The sequence below is a fragment of the Pristis pectinata genome, chromosome 4 (assembly GCF_009764475.1).
Source record: "Pristis pectinata isolate sPriPec2 chromosome 4, sPriPec2.1.pri, whole genome shotgun sequence".
In the NCBI taxonomy this organism is placed as follows: Eukaryota; Metazoa; Chordata; class Chondrichthyes; order Rhinopristiformes; family Pristidae; genus Pristis; species Pristis pectinata.
Genome location: NC_067408.1, coordinates 117,879,812 through 117,904,781, shown reverse-complemented (window position 1 = coordinate 117,904,781; position 24,970 = coordinate 117,879,812). Strand labels below are relative to the sequence as shown.

The window sequence follows — 24,970 nt, the reverse complement described above, 5'->3', positions numbered from 1 at the left end:
TCCTGTTTTCAAATGTTGTTTTGTTCTTAGGTTCTTATTGACGATCGACATTTGACCGAGGAGACCAAATGTAAATTTCCAAGTTTGCTGACAACATGAAACTTAGGGGGATGTGGACAGTGATGGGGATGTAGAGGGACTCCAAGGGAATGTCGACCAGCTGAGTGACGGAGCAACTACATGGCAGGTGGGGCGCGATGGAGAGAAACGTGTTCTCCGCCAGTGGAACAAACAGAACTTCTGAGCGTTTTTAGAACATAGAACGGAGAACAGTGCAGCACAGGAACAGGCCCTTTGGCCCACGATGTTATGCTGAGCTATTTAACTAGTCCTACTAATCTAGTCCCTTCTGCTTACACAAGGTCCATATCCCTCCATTCTCTGCATATTAATATCCCGCCTCCATCGTATCTGCCTCCACCACCACCCCTGGCAGCACATTCCCAGCACCCGCCACTCCCTGTGTAAAAAACATGTGCATCGAGGTAGTACAAAAGGAAAAAAAAATGCAAGATATTGTGTCACAGTTACAGAGAAAGTGCAATGCAGGCAGACGGCAGACAAATAAAATGCAAGGACCACAGCGAAGTAGATTGGGAGATCAAGAGTTCATCTTTGTCGTATAAGAGGCCCATTCAGGAGTCTTATAACAGTGGGGTAGAAGCTGTTCTTGAGCTTGGTGGTACGTGCCCTCAGGCTCCTGTATCTTCCACCCGATGGAAGAGGAGAGAAGAGAGAATGTCCGCGGTGGGGCCTTTGATTATGTTGGCTGCTTCACTGAGGCAGTGAGAAGTGTAGACAGAATCCATGGAGGGAAGACTGGTTTTCATGATGTGCTGAGGTGTGTCCACAACTCTGTGTAGTTCCTTGCAGTCACAGGCAGAGCAGTTGCCGTACCAAGCCGTGATGCATCCGGATAGGATGCTTTCTGTGGTGCATCGATAAAAATTAGTGATGGTCATCAGCAAAAGGCCGAATTTTCTTAGCCTGCTGAGGAAGTCGAGCTGTTGGTGAGCTTTCTTGGCCGTAGTGTCCACATGGCTGGACCAGGACAATTGTTGGTGATATTTATACAGAGGAGCTTGAAGCTCTCAACCATCTTAGATTGAAAAATGTCAATGTTCAAAGGGACAAGGGTGTGTCACAGCTCACTGTAGGCTAACAAACCGGTGCAGCGGGTTGTTAGGAAGGGAAACGGTACATTGGCCTTTGTTGCCGGAGGATTTCACTCCAGGCGTAAACTGAGAAAGGCCTTGGTGAGACCACACCTGCAGCATCGTGTCCAGAATCGGGTACACTTGCTGCAGGGGGAGTGCAGTGAAGAATCCCCGGGCAGGTTCCTGGGATACAGGTCATTCACATGAGCAGAGACTGAGTGGGTGCGGTCTCAACAGTTCAGAAGAATGAGAGGTGGCCGCATTGACACATACAACATTCTTAAAGGACTCATGGGTGGAGACAGGGAGGATGTTTCTCCTGGCTGAGGAGTCTGAACCAGGGGTGACGGACTCAGAGTAAGGCAGGGGTCAGCCATTTGAAAGTGGAATGTGGAGGAATTTCTTCACTCAGAGGGTGGTGACTCCTTGGAATCCTCTGCCCCAGAGGACTGTGTTCTGTACCTTAAAGCATCCCATAATCCTTATCTACCTGCCCTTATCTACCCTTATACAGGGGTAGGACATGCACAGTAAATGGTAAGGCATGAAGGAATGTCAATGAACAGAGAGACCTTGGGGTCCAGGTCCATAGCTCCCTGAAAGTGGGAACACAGGTCGACAGGGCGGTGAAGAAGGTGTACAGCACGCTTGCCTTCATTGGTCAGTGTACTGGGACCGTTCAAAACACGTGTTCATCTGCCCTTGGAGCAGTTCTGGTCACCACACTACAGGAAGGGTGTGGCTGCGCTAGAGGGAGTGCAGAGGAGATTCACCAGGGTGTGGCCCAGATTGGAGGAGTTTAGTTACGGGGTGAGATTGGACAGGCTGGGACTGTTTTCCCTGGAGAGAAGGAGGCTGAGGGCTGACCTGAGAGAGGTGTATAAAATTATGAGAGGCATCGATAGGGTGGACAGTCAGAATCATTTTTCCATTGGTAATGGTATGAAAGACAAGAGGGCAGAGGTTTAAGGTGAGAGGAAGGAGGTTTGAAGGGGATCTGAGGGGAAAGTTTTCACACAGAGAGTGGGTGATACCTGGAGCTCACTGCCAGAGGAGGTGGTGAAATCAGATATAATGACTACATTTAAGAGACATTTAGACAGATAGTTAAGTCGACAAGGCATAGAAGGATACGGTCCTAATGCGGGTAAGTGGGATCAGTGTAGATGGGAAAAAGGTCAGCCTGGATGTGGTGGGCTGAAGGGCCTGTTCCTGTGCTGTCTCGCTCTGTGACTCCACAGCTGCAGAAAGAGATGCCACAGGTGAAGCAAGCTGCTGTCTGTCGGAACTACTGCTGGGGATTCCTCGGTGGGTCAGCTGTGAGGTGACCACGTTTTTGGGAGCAGATGGAATTTAGTCTCCGTGCTGGGTGAACGGATCTCAGCGAGGACAGTGTGCACAAGGAAACCTGCCTGGGTATGTGTTCCTGATGGCTATCCACTGACCCCTGCTGGAGAGAGAGAGAGGGAGCGAGAGAGCGAGAGAGGATATGTATACTTGCGTACTCTCCTTGTGTGTGTAAATAATTCCGATGTGAGTGTCTGCGAATGCATTTACGCATGTATATGTTTGCTTGTGTGTAATTGTTTGCATATACACATTTATCCAGTGTGTTTGCTTGTGTAAGTGTGTACCTCATTTGTCTGCATGTATATCCAGTTTTATGTGTAACCGTATATCTGTACGTGCACATACATCTGAGTGTGTGTGCATGTGTGTGTCCGTGTGTGTATGTGTACGAGTGAGTGTCTGTGTGTGACTGTGTGTCTGTACGAGTGTGTGTTTATGTGTGGATGTCTGTGTGTTAGCGTGCATGTGTGTGTTGATGTGTGTGTGCGCATGTGATTGTGTATGTGCATGGGGGTGTGTGTGTGTGTGGGTGTGTGTGTGTGTGAGTATATGAGTGTGTGTGTATGTGTGTATAGATGTGTGTGTGTGTGCACAGGAGTGTCAGAATGGAACGGGATGCCTTGGCCCTGTGTTTGACTCTCGTTAGAACATAGAACATAGAACAATTACAGCACAATTCAGGCCCTTCGGCCCACAAAGCTGTGCCGAACATGTCCCTACCCTAGAAATTACTAGGCTTACCCATAGCCCTCTATTTTACTCAGCTCCATGTACCTATCTAACAGTCTCTTGAAAGACCCCATCGTACCAGCCTCCACCACCGTTGCTGGCAGCCCATTCCATGCACTCACCACTCTCTGAGTAAAAAACTTACCCCTGACATCTCCTCTATATCTACTCCCCAGCACTTTAAACCTCAGTCAGTGGAGGTTGGCGGTTGGCGATACCAGCCCGTGTCAGAGTTTTCAGAAAGCAAACACAAAGGTTAATCTGGGTGTGTTGCACAATGATTTGTGTGTGCAAACTAGCTATAGCACAGATACTGGATTTGGCAAAGTATTACAATAACTTAAGCTCTCCTTAGGAGAGGAGTGAAACTGGGTGCAGGGAATGTTATTTATATAGCAAATAAAATCTGTGACAGATTGGAGTTAAAGAAGTCTTTGTTTTAATGGGCTACTTGGACCAAGCTGTCGGTCTGTGAAGGGTATGGTACTCCAGTAATTGACAGTGTGCTAATACTGCGAGATTGACTTCCGATAAACGCCCGTTTAAAATCTATTAACAGCACCAGTGCACAGTCCCCTGAGGCTGAACAATTCTGATTTGTTGATTTCTCTTTAATTGAGAGTATATTTTGCCCAGCTGTTGCCAGGTTTGTTTAATGGATCGGAGGTCCCTGTGCACTGAAGACAGTGCCATCTTATTAAAGGGGTTTATCTTGTTTGTTTTTGCAAAGACCTTAACCAGTGACACCCTGCCCCACAGATTTCACACCCTCCGTGACTAAATTCTACTGTAGGTTCAGGTCTGTCAGATGTTTATCACTGTTAAATGGGTTTTATTGGCAGTCTTGCTTTTATTTTGATCCTACACCTTTCTGTTCCACAAATGAAGGTCGTTTAACTGTGGGTTAACCCAAGAACCTATCCTCTTCTCCCTCAATAACCATTGATTGACCATTAAGTGACCCGTTAACCAGCATCAGTTGCTGCTTACCTGTGAGGTGACCAAAGACCCACCAGGGGAGATGTTTCCGAGGCTCGTTGGTTAATCTTTCTGCGCAGTTAGTCTGACCACAGGACTGCCTGGGATCTGGGGGCTGGACCTCTGTGGGAAGTGTTTTGACAGTGAAGGTGAGTGGACTGGGTGCCTGGCAGCGAGGGACTGTGCTGGGCTCTCTGGGGCAGCGGGAAGGGAGGAGACTCCCTGACCAGCAGGAGTTTGTTCACTTTGTCTAACTGGTCAGCTCTCCTGGTTACTTGACAAGCTTCCCAAACCAGCAGAAATAGCTTCTCTTTGTCCAACACGTCACCTTGTCTGTCCATACTTCTCACTGCCTTGGTAAAGCAGCCAGCATCATAAAAGACCCCACCCAGCCCGGACATTCTCTCTTTTCTCTCCTCCCATCGGGCAAAAGATACAAAAGCCTGAAAGCACCTACCACCAGGCTCAAGGACAGCTTCTATCCTGCTGTTATAAGACTAATGTACCTAGTACGATAAGATGGACTCTTGACCTCACAATATTTCTTGTTGTGGCCTTGCACCTTATTGTCTGCCTGCCTGCACTTTCTCTGTAACTGTAACACTTTATTCTGCATTCTGTTATTGTACTACCTCAATGCACTGTGTAATGAATTGATCTGTATGAACGGTATGTAAGACAAGTTTTTCACTGTACCTCAGTACACGTGACAATAATAAACCAATTCCAATTCAAAATTCCCTCCTGAATCTTTCCCAAACTTTGGTTTAATTGCCTTCTGGATTTGAGGAAAGGCTCCTGAGTTTGTGTAATCCTGAACCCCAGACATCACATCTATTGATTATACTGCTCAGTGGACCGCGCTCCCACCTTTGCGTTTGAAAGTTTCAGGTTTGAATCTCAATGTAGACGTGAGCTCCAGTGCCTAGACTGACGTTGCTGGTGCAATACTGGGGCAATGCTACGGTGTCAGCAGTGCTGTCTTTTGGCTTGGACAATGAACCAAGGCTCCACCTGCTGTCTCAGGCCAATGCAACAAATCCCACAGCTATCAAGATCAATGAGGAGAATGTTCCAAACCGCTGGTAGGTCAGTGGCGGGTGGACTCCTTGCCAGAGGAGAGGAGGCTGTTTGAGTGGAGTACCAAGCACCTCCTCTGTCTGGGAATCGACCGGAGCCCCATTGAGGGAGCCTGGCCGGATCACTCTGAGGGAGTATCACACCGGAGGTGAGGGTTACCACCTGGCTGGGGCACTGGACAGGAGTGCTCCGAGCGCTTTCCCACAGGGGCCGAGGAGTGGCAGAACTATCCACTGATAGTGATCACTGGCCCAGGGGCAGAACTGGATCAGTCACAGCCTGGCATCGAGTCACACAGCATGGAAACAGGCCCTTCAGCCCAACTGGTCCATGCCGACCAAATCCAAGCTCACCCCATTTGCCCACGTTTGGTCCATATCTCCCTAAACCTTTCCTATCCATGGACCTTTTAAACGTTGTTAATGTACCTGCCTCACCCACTTCCTCTGGCAGCTCTTTCCATATACTGACCACCCTCTGGGTGAAAAAGTTGCCCCTCAGGTTCCTATTAAATCTCTCCCCTCTCACCTTGTAGCTAGGCCCTCTAGTTCTTGATTCCCCAGCCCCGGGAAAAGGAGTGTGCACCTTCACCATGTCCATGCCCCTCATGATCTTGTACACCTATGACCAGACCTGGGCCCATCATCGCCCTGGCCTTCCCAGAGACTTGCCTCAGAGGAGGGCTGGAGGGCTGGGGCAGGTTTGAGGGACCGAGTGGCCTACTCATGTTCCTGTGGGCTCTCCCATCCTAGGAGAGGGCCTCTGCACATTCTCTGTCCATGACTCCACTGAGCGTACACCTGTTCCTCTCTGTTACCGGCGCTGGACACAGGCAATTGTCTTATTTCACTTCACTACCGAAAGTTCGGGGTCATTTTTGTGCTCACGATATGTTGAATTATCCAGTGTAACTGACACAGCAGGGGACAACGTGATTGGTCACGAGAGGGTTCCATTCAACTGACGACTAACCCAGGCGCGTGAGTGTCAGGGTGGGTGACCTGGGTGTTCATTCTGGGCCCTGACCCAGGCTGCAGCACTGGAAATACATCACCGCCCTTCCCGACCTGGGCCCAGGAGAGCTGCAAGGCTGCTGGTGTCAGACCCTGCGGGAGACTGCACCAGGCTGCTGGGCTCTGCTGGTCTCACTCCTGGTGGAATGGACCTGCTGGGCTCTGCTGGTCTCAATCCCAGTGGAATGGAGCTGCTGGGGCTCTGCTAGTCTTCACTCCTGGTGGAATGGACCTGCTGGTCTTGGCTTCTGGTGGAACAGAGCTGCTGGGGCTCTGCTGGTCTCACTGACAGTGGATTGAAACTGTTGGGGCTCTGCTGGTCTTGGCTCCCACTGGAACAGCAGGTTGGTGGAACTGTTATTCTCATCTGCTGGGATGAGGCTTCTGGGTCTGCTACTGGGATGTGGATGCTGGGATGTGCTGGTCTCAGTCCCAGTAGGGTGTGACTGCTGGGATCATGGATCTCACCTTGCACCGGGACAGTTAAGGTCGCTGGCATCTGTTAGTCTTGCCATCTGCAAGCCCTGGTTTGGAGGTGCCCTGGTGTTCCATTAGCAACCTTTACAACTGACCTGCACTATAGACTCTCTGCCAGTTCCTCTGATACTGCCACCTTCATTAGCAGCCTGCCCTGTGCTGTTTTATCTCAGATAAACAACACTGAATGCAATAACCAGAATTGTAAATGATTCCCTGTTAATGAGGAACAATATCCTCATCGCCTGTCTTAACAGGTCCCAGCAAGCTAATGTCTGCGTGTAATTGTATAACATAAAAGGTCATTATATTAATAGGTATAAATTAAATTAAATTAAGGACATTTATTGACACAGAGCTGTGTTTTGCCTGCCTCCCAGTCTCAGCTGTGGGAAGGTTAGGTCAGGGTTTCTTGTTGTGGGTTTTACGGACGAGCTTTGGGCTGGAACTTGGGTCAGGTTCCGCATGCCTCAGGATCTGCGCTCTGGTCTGTATCCGTGTGCTGCAGTGGCACTGATACTGGTTTCCAGTGAAGACCATTAACAGCTCAGAGAGAGGCCCCTTGGCTCACTGTAGCCACCCGGACCAGCCAATCAAAGCAACTCTCTGATTATTCCTACCGTCCTTTTGAACTGACGGTTCTCTCCTGACCTTGCGTGTTCCCCTTTGAACCCTCCTGTGCAATGCTGCAGCAACACCGACCAGGTTTCTTGCCCACACTCTACTTATTAGCGCACTCTTTGTTCACTCTGTCACTTCCGGACGCCCTCCGATTACTCTCACTCCCGTCTCCTTCCGACTCTTCTTCCTTGCTGTTTCTCCCACATCCTGGATTCCGCTCCCCTCTCCTGTCATCCCGTTTAACGCCCCATTTCTCCGATGACCATCACTGTTCCACACATTGCTCCCCACTGCTCCTACGAATTCCCTGATCAAAGCAGCGGGTAAGGCCACTGAGCCCGAGAACCTGCCCCACCACTCTATTAACCTGAGACGGAGCCGAACCTCCTGACTGAATAAAGCTCCACCAACAGCGCTGCAGGTGCAGCAAACCTGAAATAAAAACAGGAAACACTGGAACCACCCCCACAGGTCAGGCAGTGTCCGTGGGGAGAGAAGCAGTCAACGTTTCAGGTCTGAGACTTCATCAGATCTCGGTAAATCACAGCTGGGAAATGTCCCCTAGTTCTGATGAAGGGTTTCATCAGCCTGAAATGTTAACTCAGTTTCTCTCTCCACAGACGCTGCCTGACCTGCTGAGTGTTCCCGGATTTGCTTGTTTTTTAAAACTCCGTCGGTCTGAGCGTGGAAAGCTCCCTCTGTGGAGGAGGGAGGTGGGATTTCCGGGTGGAAGTCTATCAGTTGAGGCTCACCAAGTGGAGTAAAGGCCCTCACCACTTCCACCGGCACCAGAGGGCAATCAGACCCCAGCCCTGCGCCGGGACCCACACTGAGCCCCGCGCAGTTCCAGGCTGGTTATAGAGTTACAGCGTTGTACAGCACAGAACGGGCCCTTTATCCTGGGCATAGCCCGAGTTCATTCTCACCTCCACCCAGTGGGCTCCAGTCTGTCTGGAACGTGATTCGTCCCTCACTGTACCTCGTGGGTGAATGCAGAGGGTGATCCAGTGCACCGTTCACTGAAGTCTGATCAACACGTACTGCACGCAAACAGAATCGGTCATTTATTGTAAGGGCAGTTGTGTAAAATGGTTCAGTTATATAGGGCACTGGTGGGACCCCATCAGAACCAGGTTTATTATCACTGACATATGTCGTGAAATGTGTTGTTTTGCGGCAGCAGTACAGGGCAAGGCATAAACATTGCTGTAAACTACCAAAGTAAATAAATAGTGCAAAAGAAGAATAACGAGGTAGTGTTCATGGGTTCACAGACCGTTCAGAAATCTGGTGGTGGAGGGGAAGAAGCTGTTCCTGAATCATTGAGTGTGGGTCTTCAGGCTTATGTACCTCCTCCCCGATGGTAGTAACGTGAAGAGGGCATGTCCCGGGTGGTGAGGGTCCTGAGTGATGGATGCCGCCTTCTTGAGGCACCACCTCTTGAAGATGTCCTCGATGGTGGGGAGGGTTGTGCCCGTGATGGAGCTGGCTGAGGAGGTGGTGAAGCAGGTGAAGGGCACGCTCGCCTTTGTCAGCCGAGACATTGAGTATAAAGTGTTGGGGCATCGTGGTACAACGTACGTCATGTTGGTGAGACCACGCCTGGGGTACTGCGTGCGGTTCTGGTCGCCTCGGACAGAAGCTTGGGAAGGTGTGGAAAAGATTCACAAGGGTGTTGCCGGGACTGGAGGGTTGAGTTATGAGGAGGGACGGGACAGGCTGGGACTGTTTTCCCTGGAGCGAAGGAGGCTGAGACAGAGTGACCGGAATGCAGAGCCGAGGTTACAGTCAGATCAGCCATGGCAAGGCCAGGCTCGAGGGGCCGAATGGCCTCCTCCTGCTCCGAATTCAGGTGTTCACACTTCACACTTTAGTGACCAGCTCCATGGTAGACAGTGGAAGCCAAAACCTGACCCCAGGCCAAACCCTGCAGGTGGAGCCCCTCTGCCTGCCTACCGCACTCCCTCCCCACCTGACCCTCGATCAGCATTGATCACCCCCCCAGGTGGTGTTTCAACAAACTGTGAACCAGAACAGACACACCGAGGATGCTTGCAGTTACCTGGGGATGATATTGACTGAATTGCAATAACTGTAGGGAAGGGCAGCCTTTTAATCTTCATTATAGCCCAGTGTACAATTATTCAATAAGGCCTGAATCACCAGTGCAGAGAGAGCTCTCGCTGCCTCCCCCGGGACAGTGATCTGTTCTTGCTCCTTGCCTAATTACTGAAATGGAGTAGCCGAGAGCTGTTTCTCTGCCTCGGTCAGCGATGCATCCAGCCCAGGTTCCCGCGCAGCACCGCAGCTCCCCCAGATGGACATCACACACCCTGCTGGGCCCAGACACCAGTTACTGCACGTTCCAGCAGTGTCATCCCGTCTGGATGGCCATTTAAAGGGGCAGTCCTTTCACCCGCCCACACCTGCCTGCCACACACTGAGAGCATTCCGCAGACAACGAGGTGCTTGTGAGGGGTAGTCAGTATGTTGTAAATATTTTAAAAATTTCAAGTTCATGTTTATTGTCACAGGCAAACACACCCAGGGTATAAATGCCAGTGAAACTTAGCGTTCTGCTGCACGGCACAGTACAAACATGGTAAACATAAGTTTACATAAACTGGAATTAACATAAATTATACATAACTTACACAAGGCAAAATAGATGTTATTAAACTGGAAAGATGCAGAAAAGATTTACGAGGATGTTGCCCGGACCTGAGTTATGGAGATGGTGGGACAGGCGAGGAGACGCTGAGTACAGAAGTTAGGATGTTACGTTACAGCTGTACAGGTCGTTGGTGAAATCACAGCTGGAGCACTGCGCGCTGTTCTGGTCGCCCAGCTATAGGAAGGGTGTCATTAAGCTGGAGAGGGGGCAGAAAAGGTTCACGGGGACGTTCCCGGGACTGGAGGGCTGGAGTTATAAGGAGAGGCTGGACAGGCCGGGACTGTTTTCCCTGGAGCGAAGGAGGCTGAGGGGTGACCTGATAGAGGTTTATAAGATCATGAGGGGCACAGATAAGGTGGATGGTCACAGTTTTTGTCCCAGTCTAAAACCAGAGGGCATGGATTTAAGGTGAGAGGGGAAAGATTTAATGGAGACCTGAGGGGCAAGAGTGGTGGGTGTGTGGAACGAGCTGCCAGAGGAAGTGGTAGAGGTGGGTACAGTTACAGTGTTTAAAAGACAGTTGGACGGGTACAGGGATAGAACATAGAACAGTGCAGCACAGAACAGGCCCTTCGGCCCACAATGTTGTGCTGACATAGCTATTCCCTCCTACCTACAGAATGCCCATAACCCTCCATTTTCCTCTCATTCATGTGCCCATCCAAGCCCTTCCTAAAAGCCCCCAGTGAATTTGCCTCCCCACCCTATCAGGCAACACATTCCAGGCATCCACCACTCTCTCAGTAAAAAACATACCCCTCATGTCTGTTCTGAACCTACCCCCTCTCACCTTAAATGCATGCCCTCAGGTATAGGAAAGGTTTAGAAGGATATGGGCCAAACATGGGCAAATGGGACATCTTGTTCAGTATGAACGAGTTGGGCTGAAGGGCCTGTTCCCGTTCTGCATAACTCTATGAACCTATAACTCATTTCAGTTACTAACATTAAGACAGTGCTGGGAAACACCCCTTCTCTCTGGACACACACAGACCCACACTGTCCGCACAGACTGGCCTGGACACACGCAGACCCACACTGCCCGCACGGACTGGCCTGGACACACGCAGACCCACACTGCCCGCACGGATTGGCCTGGACACACGCAGACCCACACTGCCCACACAGACTGGCCTGGACACACGCAGACCCACACTGTCCGCACGGACTGGCCTGGACACGCGCAGACCCACACAGTCTGCACGGACTGGCCTGGACACGCGCAGACCCACATTGTCCTCACGGGCTGGCCTGGACACACGGAGTCCACAGGGGCTGCACTGGACACACACAGACCCACACAGTCCACAGGGGCTGGCCTGGACACATGCAGTCCTCACAGGCTGGCCTGGACACACACAGACCCACACTATCCGCACGGGCTGGCCTGGACACACACAGACCCACGCAGTCCACACGGGCTGCACTGGACACGCAGACCCACGCAGTCCACACAGACAGCACTGGACACACACAGACCCACGCAGTCCACACGGGCTACACTGGACACACACAGACACACACAGTCCCCCAGCTCCCACAACCAGGCACCTTCTAACTTCTGGATGGCGGTCCGTTCATTATCATAATATTGTTTGTGGGATCTTGCTGTGTATGGACTGGCAGTCACCTCACCTGTACTCCCCCAAGTTGGGACGTCCTGAGGCTGTGGATTCTGCACGAGCCCTATTATTTTTCTCAAAATCTCAGAGAATGATGAGAGCACAGTGGCCAATCGACCCCCTGCCCCTCTGCAGGGCTGCACCGGGATAGTGTCCCGTGGTGGGAGGGCCGTGCAGAGAGGGTGCAGGGAGCTGCCCTTCAGTACGTTGTCCAGAGGTCCCAGTGGCTGCTGTGAGGGTGGTGCTGACCACGGGAGCAGCACGCACCTCCCACACTGCTCATTTAGCCATCCTTTACAGAGCACACTCTGAGATCGTATCTGTGGAGCAAATCCCCCCGCGAACTGGAAGATTATCTGGGGCTTTAATTTTACTCAGATTGTCTTTGTGTGATTATCTCAAATGTCCCCATAAACAAGCAGCTGGCGTCGAAAGTTAGGCCACAGCTGAAATACTGGGTGCACTTGTGGTCGCTGCACTGTAGGAAGGATGTCATAGAGCAATGCAGCACGGATACAGGCCCTTCGGCCCAACCAGTCCATGCCGACCAGCTGGTCCCAATTTCCTGCATTCAGCCCATATCCCTCCAAGCCCCGCCCCTCCATGTACTTATCCAAGTGCTTCTTAAATGATACTGTTGTACCTGCTTCACCCACTTCCTCTGGCAGCTCGTTCCATATACTCACCACCCTCTGCGTGAAAAAGTTGCCCCTTTTAAATCTTTCCCCTTTCAACCTAAACCTATGCCGTCTAGTTTTGGACTCCCCCACCCTGGAGAAAAGACTGTTACCATCCACCTTATCTATGCCTCTCATAATGCTAAACATTTCTATAAGGTCGCCCCTCATTCTCCTACGTTCCAAGGAATAAAGACCCAGCCTGGCCAACCTCTCCCTGTAACTCAGGCCCTCGAGTCCTGGCAACATCCTCGTAAATCTTCTCTGTGCTCTTTCCAGTTTAACCATGTCTTTCCTACAACAGGGCGACCAAAACTGTACGGCCTCACCAACGACTTATACGACTACCACATAATGTTCCAATGAACGCCTTTTTCACCACCCTGTCAACCTGTGACGCCACTTCCAACAAGCTATACACTGGTACTCTGAGGGCCCTGTGTTCCATGACACTCCCTCATGCCCTACCATTCACAGTACAAGTCCTACACTGGTTTGACTTTCCAAAATGCATCACCTCACACTTATCTGTGTTGAGATCCATTTGCCGCTCCTTGGCCCACTGCTCTGACTGATCGAGATCCCCCATAATCTACAATAACTTTCCACAATAACCTTGTTCATATTGAAGTGAACTATGTGTTGGCACTGGAGAGGGTGCAGAGGAGATTCCCCAGCATGTTGCCTAGGATGGAACATTTCAGTGAAGAGGAGAGACGGGTTTGTTTTGGTGGGAGCGGAGGAGGCTGAGGAGGACCTGATGGAGGTGAATAAAATGGTGAGGGGGATACATAGGAGAGACAGTAGTAACTCCTTTCCTTAGCAGAGGTGTCTATATCCAGCGAGCATAGGTTTAGGGTAAGGGCTAGGAGGTTTAGAGGGGATTTGAGGAAGATATTTTTTGCCCAGAGGGTGGTTACAGTCTGGAACGCACTGAGGGGGCGGTGGAGGCAGCGAGTCTCACTACATTTAAGGACCACACTTACCACACCATTGTGTAGAAGGCTTTGGACCGAATGCTGCTAAATGGGATCCGTGTAGGTAGGTACTTAATGGCTAGCACAGACACAGTGGGCTGAAGGGCCTGTATGAACATCCCCCTGATGCCCAGGGTGTGTCGGGCCAGTGTGTCTCTCAGAGGGGTTCCATGTCAGGAAGAACCCCTTCCCACAACGTGGGGGGAATGCTTGCATTGAATGGAAAGATGGATCTTGTTGGACAGGCCTTCCAGGGCAGGTCAGCTGAGGTAGGCACACATTCCATTGGAACAGGCTCCTGGGGTGGACGATCTCCTCTTCCTCCTGTGTTCCATTGTTCCCTGCTAGTCCCAATGCTCTCACGTTGGGGGTGAGCCAAGATGTCAACAAGCTTAAATCGGTACCGAGGTACAGTGAAAAACTTGTCTTGCATACTGTTCATACAGGTCAACTCATTACCCAGTGCATTGAGGTAGTACAGGGTAAAACAATACAGAATGCAGAATAAAGTGTGACAGCTCCAGAGAAAGTGCAGTGCAGGCAGACAATAAGGTGCAAGGACATAACGAGGTAGATTGTGAGGTCAAGAGTCCATCTTATCACACTAGGGGACCATTCAATCGTCTTATAACACCGGGATAGAAGCTGTCCTTGAGCCTGGTGGTACGTGCTTTCAGGCTTTTGTATCTTCTGCACAATGAGAGGGGGGAGAAGAGAGAATGTCCAGGGTGGGTGGGGTTTTTGATTATGTTGGCTGCTTTACTGAGGCAGTGAGAGGTGTAGCTGAACCCACTCCACAGCTCTCCCCAGTGGCAATGTCCCTGGAGAGGCCACAAAACCAGGCAGTTGTTGGCCAACGGCTGGCCAAGATGTGGGGGGAGTCCGGGGCAGATGGGAGGGGATGGAGCCACTGGGCAATGCCAATTGGCTAGATGCCTGGTTGCCAGCACTCGGCACCAGGATGTAGCTTGGCCGGTACTGAGGAATGTCCTTGCAAACAGCCAGAACCTCCATCGCTGAGAACCTCAGCCCCAACACTGGCAGCCCTTGAGGCCATGACAGGACTGAGGATCACCCAGCTCCTGATGAAGGCCCTCTCCGTGATCAGTGTGGTGTCCGTCCCAACAGCTGGATAACACAGGACTCTCTCCGGCTCACTCCAAACTGTGTCCAGGGACTCTCCCTGAGCTGGCCATCAGCTGGTGATCTGGGTAAACCCTACTGCCCTTCTATGACCATCTGCCCACCACATGCCCCAGGGTCCAGGGTCCTCAAGCACACACCAGGAGGTCAGTCAAGTAAGGGGCATCCTCTGTAAAGGGGGAGAGGTTGGCACTGAAGTCAGCCCCTAAACTGTTGGCATAGTCATACAGCACAGAAACTGGCCCTTCGGCCCAGCTAGTCCATGCCGACCAAGTTGTCTACCTGATCTAGTCCCAATTGCCTGCGTTTGGCCCATTTCCCTCTGAACCTTTCCTATCCCTGTACTTGTCCAAATGTCTTTTAAACACTGTAATTGTACCCGCCTCTGCCACTTCCTCTGGCAGCTCGTTCCACATTCCCACCGCCCTCTGTGTGAAAATGTTGCCCCTCAGGTCCCCTTTAAATCTTCCCCCTCTCACCTTAAACCTGTGCCCTCTAGTTTTAGACTCCCCGACCCTGGGGAAAAGACTGTGAGCACCCACCTTATCTCTGCCTCTCATGATGTTATAAACCTCTAAGGTCACCCCTCAGCCTCCTTCACTCCGGGGAAAACAGTCTTAGCCTATCAGGTGTCTGGAGGTGGAGGGGACTTCACTGTGTACAGCGGGTTGAACAGTGTTGGATCAGACATCTACTCAGATGTATGGTCTTTTTACACAATGAAGTGGTGTATTTATTAACGAGAGATAAGGATCGGCCTGTGGGTCCTTTGTCTGTTGTACTCTCCCTGTTTGTATTTTATTTCATTAATTGAGCTTCATGCTGGCAAGATCCATGTTGTTTTGTGGCCAGACGTTCAGACCGATTGGGGATTGTTCTGGTGGGGAGAAGGTTGAAGATAATTTGATGATAGATGTGTAATGTGGTGATATTAATCAGTGCTAGAATAATCCCCCATCAGACCAGTCAATAGCACTGTGTGATGATAAATCCCTTCCACAGTCAATCATTGCCCTCATTTCGGAATTGTAATCATGTCCTCCAGACATGTTGACAGGAAGCTGCTGACACTGTCGAGCTGCCCGACGCTGAGTTGGGCAGTGAGCTCGGCAGTATCCTGGACATCGCAGCAGGCAGCTCCGAGCATTTACACAACTCCATGTCAGCCACAGCTGATGGGGGCGCAGGTTCCTCCCTCTGCACCTTCCAGCGGCCAGGGCCATCTCTCTGGGGACGTGTCCATCGGATGGACCAGGCCAGGAACACTGGGCTTCCTGTCAGTCCCAAACCCCCTGCCCCCCCACAGGTCAGCGATCAGGGGGAGGGCGAGAATGAGGAAGCCCCACAGGAACAAGTTGTCCCCTCAGTCAGGAACTCGCATTGACTTGTGTGGCACCATTGTGGGTGAAGCACATGCCCACAGTGAGGCTGGGACCGGGTCTGGGGCCACCCTGACGGTGGGGGAGAGGTTCAGGGAGGACCTCAAGCTTGGGGGTGGAGGTACAGCTGCTGATGACAGAGCGATGACAATAATGGATGAGCGAGAGACCAGACCAACGAGTTCCAGAGCAGGACAGCACAGAAACAGGCGCTTCGGCCCACCATGTCCATGCTGACCTTTCTGCCCGTCTACACTGATCCCATTTGCCCACATTAGCACCATATCCTCCCACGCTTTGTCTATTTAAGTGTCTGTCTCAATGTCTCTTACACGGAGTGAGTGTATCTGACTCCTCCACCTCCTCTGGCAGCGAGTTCCAGATATCAAACACTCTCTGTGGAATAAACTTTCCCCTCAGATCCCCTCTGATTGTTCCTTTAGTGCCAGACTAGAGTAGTTAGAGTGGCTCCAGGGTCAGTGGTGTAATCTTGTGAGATGTGGGAGTTCTGGGAGACATCCAGTCTCCCTGATAACTACATCTGCACGAGGTGCATCCAGCTGCAGCTCCTTACAGACCATGTTAGGGAACTGGAGCTGCAGCTGGATAACCTTCGGCTCCTTCGGGATACCGGGGAGTACATAGACAAGAGCTACATGGAGGCAGTCACTCCGAGGCTGCAGGAGGCAGGTAGCTGGGTGACTGTCAGGAGAAGGACGGAGAATAGGCAGGTAGTGCAGAGTACCCGTGTGGCTGTTCCCCTCAATAACAGGTATACTGCTTCGGATACTGCTGGGGGCAGGGGACGGCCTACCAGGGGAAAGCTGCAGTGACCAGGTCTCTGCCACTGAGCCTGGTCGTGTGGTGCAGAAGGGAAGTGGGGAGAAGAGGAGGGCGGTAGTGATAGGGGATTCCATTAGTAAGGGGGGCAGACAGGAGATTCTGTGGATGTGAAGGAGACTCCCGGATGGTACGTTGCCTCCCCGGTGCCAGGGTCAGGGACGTCTCGGATCGGGTCCACAGCATTCTGAAGGGGGAGGGTGAACAGCCAGAGGTCGTGGTACATATTGGTACCAATGACATAGGTAGGAAAAGAGATGAGGTCCTGAAGAGGGAATATAGGGAGCTAGGTCAGAAGCTGAAAAGCAGGACCTCGAGGGCAGTAATCTCTGGATTGCTGCCTGTGCCACGTGCCAGTGAGGGTAAGGATAGGATGATTTGGCAGATGAATGTGTGGCTGAGGAGTTGGTGCAGGGGGCAGGGTTTCAGATTTGTTGATCATTGGGATCTCTTCTGGGGAAGGTACGACCTGTACAGAAGGGACGGGTTACACTTGAACTGGAAGGGGAACCAATATTCTTGCGGGCAGGTTTGCTCGAACTGTTGGGCAGGGTGTGAACTAGTTTGGCGGCGGGATGGGAACTGGAGTGATAGGTCAGAGGTTGGTGCATTTAGTGTACAAGCAAATGCAGAGTGTGGAAAGACTGAGAGGAAGGAGAGACAGTTGAAAGGGCAAAACTGCAGTCAGTTGGATGGGCTGAAGTGCGTCTACTTTAATGCGAGAAGTATCGGGAACAAGGCTGATGAACTTAGAGCGTGGGTCAGTACATGGAACTATGATGTGGTGGTCATTACAGTGACTTGGCTGTCACAAGGGCAGGAATGGCTGCTGGATATCCCAGGGTTTCGATGTTGCTAAAGGGACAGGGACGGAGGTAAAAGAGGTGGGGAGTGGCTTTGCTGATCAGGGACAGTGTCACAGCTGTAGAAAGGGAGGATGTCCCGGTGGGATCGTCCACCGAGTCTGTGTGGGTGGAAGTCAGAATCAGGAAGGGAGCGATCACTCAATGGGAGTATTCTACTGACCCCCGAATAGCAGCAGAGACACTGAGGAGCAGATCGGGAGGCAGATTTTGGAGAGGTGCAAAAATAACAGTGTTGTTGTCATGGGTGATTTCAACTTGCCTAATATTGATTGGCAACTCCTTAGTTGTAAATGGGATAGATAGGGCAGATAGATGGGGAAGGATTCCCGATACAGTATGTGGACAGGCCGACGGGAGGAGAGGCTGTACTGGACATGGTAGTAGGCAATGAGCCTGATCAGGTTTCAGATCTCTCGGTGGGAGAACATTTTGGGGACAGTGACCATAACTCCTTGACCTTTACCATAGCCTTGGAGAGGGATTGGAGCAGACGATATGGGAAAGTATTTAACTAGGGGAGGGGGAATTATGATGCTCTTAGGCAGGAACTTGGGAGCGTAAATTGGGAACAGATGTTCTTGGGGAAGTGCAGAGCGGAAATGTGGAGATTGTTTGAGGAACATTTGCATGGGGTTCTGGATAGCTGTGTCTCACTGAGGCAAGGTAAGGATTGTAGAGTGAAGGAACCGGGGTTGACAAGAGATGTAGAATATCTTGTCAAGAGGAAGAAAGAAACTTAGCTGAGTTTCAGAAAGCAAGGCTCAGACAGGGCTCTGGAGAGTTACAAGGCAGCCAGGAGGGAGCTTAGAATGGACTTAGGAGAACGAGAAGAGGGCATGAGAAGTCATTGGTGAGTAGGATCAAGGAAAACCCCAAGGCATTCCACACATATGTGAAGAACAGGAGGATGACTAGAGTGAGGGCAGGACCGATCAGAGATAAAAGAGGAAAGGTGCCTGTAGTCGGAAGAGGTAGGGGAGGTCCTTAATGAATACTTTGCTTCAGTATTCACCAGAGAGAGAGACCCTGACGTTTGTGAGGATGGTGTACGACAGACATACGCTAGGGCATGTCGACGTGAGGAAAGAGGATGTGCTGGAACTATTGGAAAACATTAGGATGGATAAATTACCAGTGCCGGATGGGATATATCCAAGGTTTTAGGGGAAGTGAGGGAAGAGATTGCTGCGCCTTTGGCAATGATATTTGCATCCTCACTGGCCGCATGAGTAGTGCCAGATGATTAGAGGGTGGCAAATGCTGTTCCTTTGTTTAAGAAAGGGAGTAGGGATAACCCTGGGAATTACAGACCAGTGAGTCTTACTTCAGTGGTGGGCAAATTACTGGAGAAGATTCTTAGGGACAGGATTTATTGGCATTTGGAGAAGCATAGGCTGATTAGGGACAGTCAGCATGGATTTGTGAGGAGCAGGTCGTGCCTCACGAGCCTGAGTGAATTCTTTGAGGATGTGACAAAGCACATTGATGAAGGTAGAGCAGTGGATGTGGTGTACATGGATTTCAGTAAGGTGTTTGATAAGGTTCCTCATGGAAGGCTCATTCAGAAAGTCAGAAGAAATGGGATCCAGGGAAACTGGGCTGTGTGGATTCAGAATTGGCTCGCCCACAGAAGACAGAGGGTGGTGGTAGATGGCGTGTATTCTGCCTGGAGGTCGGTGACCAGTGGTGTTCCGCAGGGATCTGTTCTGGGACCCCTGCTCTTTGTGATTTTTATAAATGACTTGGATGAGGATGTGAAAGGGTGGGTTAGTAAGTTTACAGATGATGGTGTTGTGGATAGTGTAGAAGGTTGCTGTAGATTACAACAGGACATTGATAGGATGCAGAGCTGGGCTGAGAAGTGGCAGATAGAATTCAACCTGGAAAGCATGAAGTGATACACTTTGGAAGATTGAATTTGAAGGCAGAATACAAAGTTAATGGCAGGACTCTCAGCAGTGTGGAGGAACAGAAGGATCTTGGGGTCCACGTCCGTAGATCCCTCAAGGTTGCCATGCAGGTCGATAGGGTTGTTAAGAAGGCGTATGGAGTGTTGGCCTTCACTAGTCGGGGTATTGAGTTCAAAAGCCGCCAGGTAATATTGCAGCTCTATAGAACTCTGGTCAGACCGCACTTGGAGTATTGTGTTCAGTGCTGGTTGCCTCATTATAGGAAGGTTGTGGAAGCTTTGGAGTGGGTGCAGAGAAGATTTACCAGGATGCTGCCTGGATTGGAGAGCATGTCTTATGAGGATAGGTTGAGCGAGCTGGGGCTTTTCTCTTTGGAGAGAAGGAGGATGAGAGGTGACTTGATAGAGGTGTACAAGATGATAAGAGGCGTAGATCGAGTGGACAGTCAGAGACTTTTTCCCAGGGCGACAATGGCTAACACAAGGGGGCATAATTTTAAGGTGATTGGAGGAAGATATAAGGGGGATGTCAGGGGTACATCTTTTACACAGAGAACGGTGGGTGTGTGGAACGCACTGCCGGCAGAGGTTATGGGGGCAGATACATTAGGGACATTTAAGAGACTCTTAGATCGACACATGAATGATAGAGAAATGGGGAGCTATGTGGGAGGGAAGGGTTAGATAGATCTTAGAGCAGGATAAAATGTCGGCACAACATCGTGGGCCGAAGGGCCTGTACTGTGCTGTAATGTTCTATGTTTAAAACTCCTTCCTCTCACCTTAAACCTGTGCCCTCCTGTTCTTGATATCCCTGCCCTGGGAGGAAGACTGACCATCTACCGTCTCTGTACTTATACACCTCGCTCGGGTCAGCCCTCAGCCTCCTTTGCTCCAGGGAAAACAGTCCCAGCCCGTCCAATCTCTCGCCAGAATAAACTCCTCCAAATCACAGAGTCATAGCATAGAAACAGGCTCTTCAACCCAACTTGTCCATACCGACCAAGGTGCCTGCCTGAGCCAGTCCCATTTGCCTGCATTTGGCCCATATCCCTCTCATCCTTTCCTACCCATGAACCTGTCCAAATGTCTTTTAAATCCAGGCAACACGCTGGTGAAATCTCCTCTGCACTCTCTCCAATACAACCACGTCCTTTCCGTAGTGTGGTGGTCAGTACTGCAGTTGACCAAAGAGATATAAGGACCTCTACTTGAGTCCGTTTTGACTGACACTGCATTGCACAGCTCCTGAGAGCACTTGGCTGCCGAGGAAGCTGCACAAATGCAAGCTGGGGGAGGAGAGGTCGCTCCTGCACGTTAGACACCCTCCCTGACCTTTAGCTCCCAGTCAGACTCAGAGGCTGAAGCAGGGCTCGGCTCTCTGTACCCTGTCACTCCATGATCCGCAGCTAGTACGGACAGAGCCCCACACTGGCAGCTGGCCAACAAGCTCCACCAGAGGACAGAGGGTTCTCCTCGCTGGCAGTCACGTGAGGTGACTCCGCTCACTAACCCGAGGCTAATCCATCGCTGGGGAGCAGTGGCTTGTGCCTGACTGAGTCACAGGACCAGCCATTGCTGGATTGTTACAAGGGGATTAGAGAAGGGTGCCAATTGTGTAATGTTCACCGCTCACTCCCCACTTTCATCATGTGCCATTTGAAATACTTTCACAATTTGTGGTTCTTTAGTTATTTCCCCTGTCGTGGATATGGTTAATGTTGGGAGAATTTACAAGAGCTGTCTGAACACTAATATTGTTCCAGAGTTCCATTACACTGGTGACAGGATTACTGTTCGCGCTCTCTCTGTAACCAAGGACAATTTCACAAGAGCTTTAGAGCAGATGAAACTGGCTTTATTTTAACTGCCTGTGTGTGACAGGATGTGCATCATTCCTGGAGTCTTTCGTAAACCAGAAATCCTATCATTATCTGTGTATCGTCTGCATAATGTTTATAATTAAATGATTTTTCACTTGGCCGGGTCTTTAATACACTGTAACACCCAATTTCAGCAAATATTATCCAGATCAGTTAAGATTCTGCCTGCAAAACTCATTAGTTACCTGGTTCTCCTGTTTGGTGTGAAGCCGGTCAAATGAACCAGTCCTGAAACTGCAAACCAGCCTCCCCTCCATGGACTCTGTCTACACTTCTCGCTGCCTTGGTAAAGCAGCCAGCGTAATCAAAGACCCCACCCACCCCAGACATTCTCTCTTCTCCCCCCTCCCATCGGGCAGATGGTACAAAAGCCTGAAAGCACGTACCACCAGGCTCAAGGACAGCTTCTATCCCACTGTTATAAGACTATTGAACGGACATCTTGTATGTTAAAGATGAAATCCTGATCTCCCAATCTACCTCATTATGACCTTGCACCTTATTGTCTGCCTGCACTGCACTCTCTCTGTAGCTGTGACACTTTACTCTGCGTTCTGTTTTACTTCCTTCTGTACTCCCTCAATGTACTGATGTACGGCATGATCTGTCTGGATGGCACACAGACAAAAGCTTTTCCCTGTATCTTGGTCCATGTGACAACTGTAAACCAATAACCAATTGCCATTGGCAACCTTGACGTTCAAGTCATTGGCCTGGTGTCAATGGACCAGCCACAGGCCTGCATCAAGTGAGGGCACACAACTTACCATGGCTCCTGCTGCTTCTAGAGCCCAACACCCCCCCACCTCCCTCACTGCCCACAGCACTTATACGGGGGGCAGTGCTGGGCTGCCGGCACGAAAGGGTTGATGTATGAGGGCAGGTTGATCAGGCCGGGTTATGGAAGGGTGAGGGCTGTCCCTATTGAAACAAGATTCTGTCTCAGACGGACAGGTGGGAGTGGCAGTGGGACAGAGAAGCACAGGGACAGGCAATGCTTTGCCTGAGGTTTATTATGGAAGGACGTGACTCCATTGGCTCTGGGCAGGGGCTTCTCCTTCCAGGCCTGTGTCAAGCACACAGGGGCTCGTCAGCGGGCCCATCATTTAACTTCACCCAGCTGTGTCTGGGCCCCTTCCTGGAGGTTTCATTACATCACATCCTGTCCCTTCGCCATTGGTCACCCAACCTGTCCATCCCCCCCCCCAATCACCCCTCCCACCCACACATGGTTAACCCACTGGTCTGTTCCTGACACAAGTGGGTGATTGTGAGATGGTGCAGTTTGTGAAGCTGATGCTTCACAGCTGCCCGGACCCCGATCCAACACTGATTCTGCTATCTGTGTGGAGTTTTTTACTCTGTATCTAACCCGTGCAGTCCCTGCCCTGCGAGTGTGTGACGGGACGGTGTAGAGGGAGCTTCACTCTGTATCTAACTGTCCCTGCCCTGGGAGTGTGTGACGGGACGGTGTAGAGGGAGCTTCACTCTGTATCTAACTGTCCCTGCCCTGGGAGTGTGTGACGGGACGGTGCAGAGGGAGCTTCACTCTGTATCTAACTGTCCCTGCCCTGCGAGTGTGTGACGGGACGGTGTAGAGGGAGCTTCACTCTGTATCTAACTGTCCCTGCCCTGGGAGTGTGTGACGGGACGGTGCAGAGGGAGCTTCACTCTGTATCTAACTGTCCCTGCCCTGGGAGTGTGTGACGGGACGGTGCAGAGGGAGCTTCACTCTGTATCTAACTGTCCCTGCCCTGGGAGTGTGTGACGGGACGGTGTAGAGGGAGCTTCACTCTGTATCTAACCCGTGCTGTCTCTGCCCTTACTGGAGTCCTGTGTAAGCTTTAGTCTGGATCTGGCCTGTCTGACTCCCAGCGGTTTACAGGAGCTGTGCTGAGTTGTTGGTGGCATTCTGTAATTCACTGAAGTTTTGTACAGCTGGGAAAATGAAACCAGCAGGGACGCCTTCATGGCCTCTGTTGTTGTCATCCATTGGCCAGTGTGGGAAGGGGTGAAATTATGGTCATACATTGCCTGTAGCTCTTCAACCCCTTTTGGGAGGAGGACTGTAAATGACTGTCTGATCCTTCTGTTCCAGATATACCCTTTACAAAAGAGTCTGACTCCAATGGCAAGACCTTCACAGTCCGCAGCACCCTGAGGCTTCAAGTGGATCGAGACGACGATGGTGTAACTGTGAGATGCAGTGTGGACCACGAATCACTCAGATCTTCCCCACAGGTCGCCACACAAGTCCTGGACATTCAGTGTGAGTACAAGAACTTCTTCAGCCTCAGCTACACCCACTGTGCTTTCCCTTCCTGTCTCCAGCCTGTATTTCCAGTGCCACTCCCAGAGGAAAAAAAATAACAGTTTTCAAACACCGGTTAGAGCCCAGAGCTCTGCTCCAAGGGGCAAAGAGGTCTGGAGGAACAAGGTCCACATGTCCAGAAACACTCAGCAGGTCAGGCAGGAGGGATGGAGAACATCCAGAGGTCGTAGTACATGTGGTACTTGCAACAGGTCGGAAGAGGGATGGGGGCTGGCAAAGTGAGTTTGGGGTTTGGATGGAGGTGAAAAATCAGGACCTCTGGGGCTTTAACCTCAGGATTACTCCCTGTGCCACGTGCTGGTGAGCGGAGAAGTAGAAGGGTAGGTCGGGTGATGAGTGTTGTGGAACAGAGGGAACTGGAAGGACACGTGCACAGTTCACTGGAAGTAGCATCACTGGTAGACAGGGTGGTGAAGGAGGCGCTTAGCATGCCAGCCTTCATCAGTCAGGGCATTGAGTTTAGGAGTAGGGACATGGTGTTGCAGTTGTACAAGTTATTGGTGAAGCTGCACTTGGAGCACTGTGGACAGTTTTGGTCACCCTGTTTTCGGAAAGACCTTGTCAAGCTGCAGAGGGTGCAGAAGAGATTTACGAGGATGTTGGCTGGACTGGAGGGCCTGAGTTATAGGGAGGGGTTGGTCACACTGGATCTTCATTCCTTGGAGTGTAGCAGAATGAGGGGTGACCTCATAGAAGGTTATAAGGTCATGACGGGTATGGATAAGGTGGACGTCATAGTCTTTTCCCCAGGGTTGGGGAGTCCATAACTAGAGGGCACAGACACAAAATAAGAGGGGATGGATTTAAAAGAGACCTGAGAGGTAACTTCTTTCCACAGAGGGTGGTGAGTACCTGGAATGAGCTGCCACAGGAAGTGGTCGAGGTGGGTACAATTGCAACATTTAAGAGGCTTTTAGGTAGGTACGTGGAGGGGAGGGGCTTGGAGGGTTATGGGCCAAACACAGGCAACTGGGACCTGCCAGGAGGATGCCATGGTCAGCATGGACCAGTTGGGCCGAAGGGCCTGTTTCCATGCTGTATTACTCTGTGACTCTATGAATATCAAAATCAAAGTCAAGCTTATTGCCATCTGCACAAGTCCATGTGTGCACGGGTGCAATGAAAAACCAGGGGTGGCAGGTTCAACTGCAGTTCCTTTAATGCTAGGAGCCTCGCGGGTAAGTCAGAGCACAGATCAGCAGGTAGAGTATTGGGATCGTGGAAATGTAGTGGAGGGAAGGACAGTGATAGGCAGCCTAATGC

At 51.0% G+C, this 24,970-nt stretch overlaps 1 protein-coding gene across 4 annotated transcripts in view; it reads left to right on the top strand.

Moving 5' to 3' along the window:
• Positions 1-24,970, top strand: part of cadm2b (cell adhesion molecule 2b) — a 1,294,793-nt gene that overhangs the window by 1,223,957 nt on the left and 45,866 nt on the right. For all 4 annotated transcript variants that reach the window (XM_052015251.1, XM_052015250.1, XM_052015253.1 and 1 more), the window contains one exon: positions 23,474-23,644. In XM_052015251.1, the coding sequence (XP_051871211.1) occupies positions 23,474-23,644 (171 nt within the window). The remainder of the gene's footprint in view (positions 1-23,473; positions 23,645-24,970) is intronic.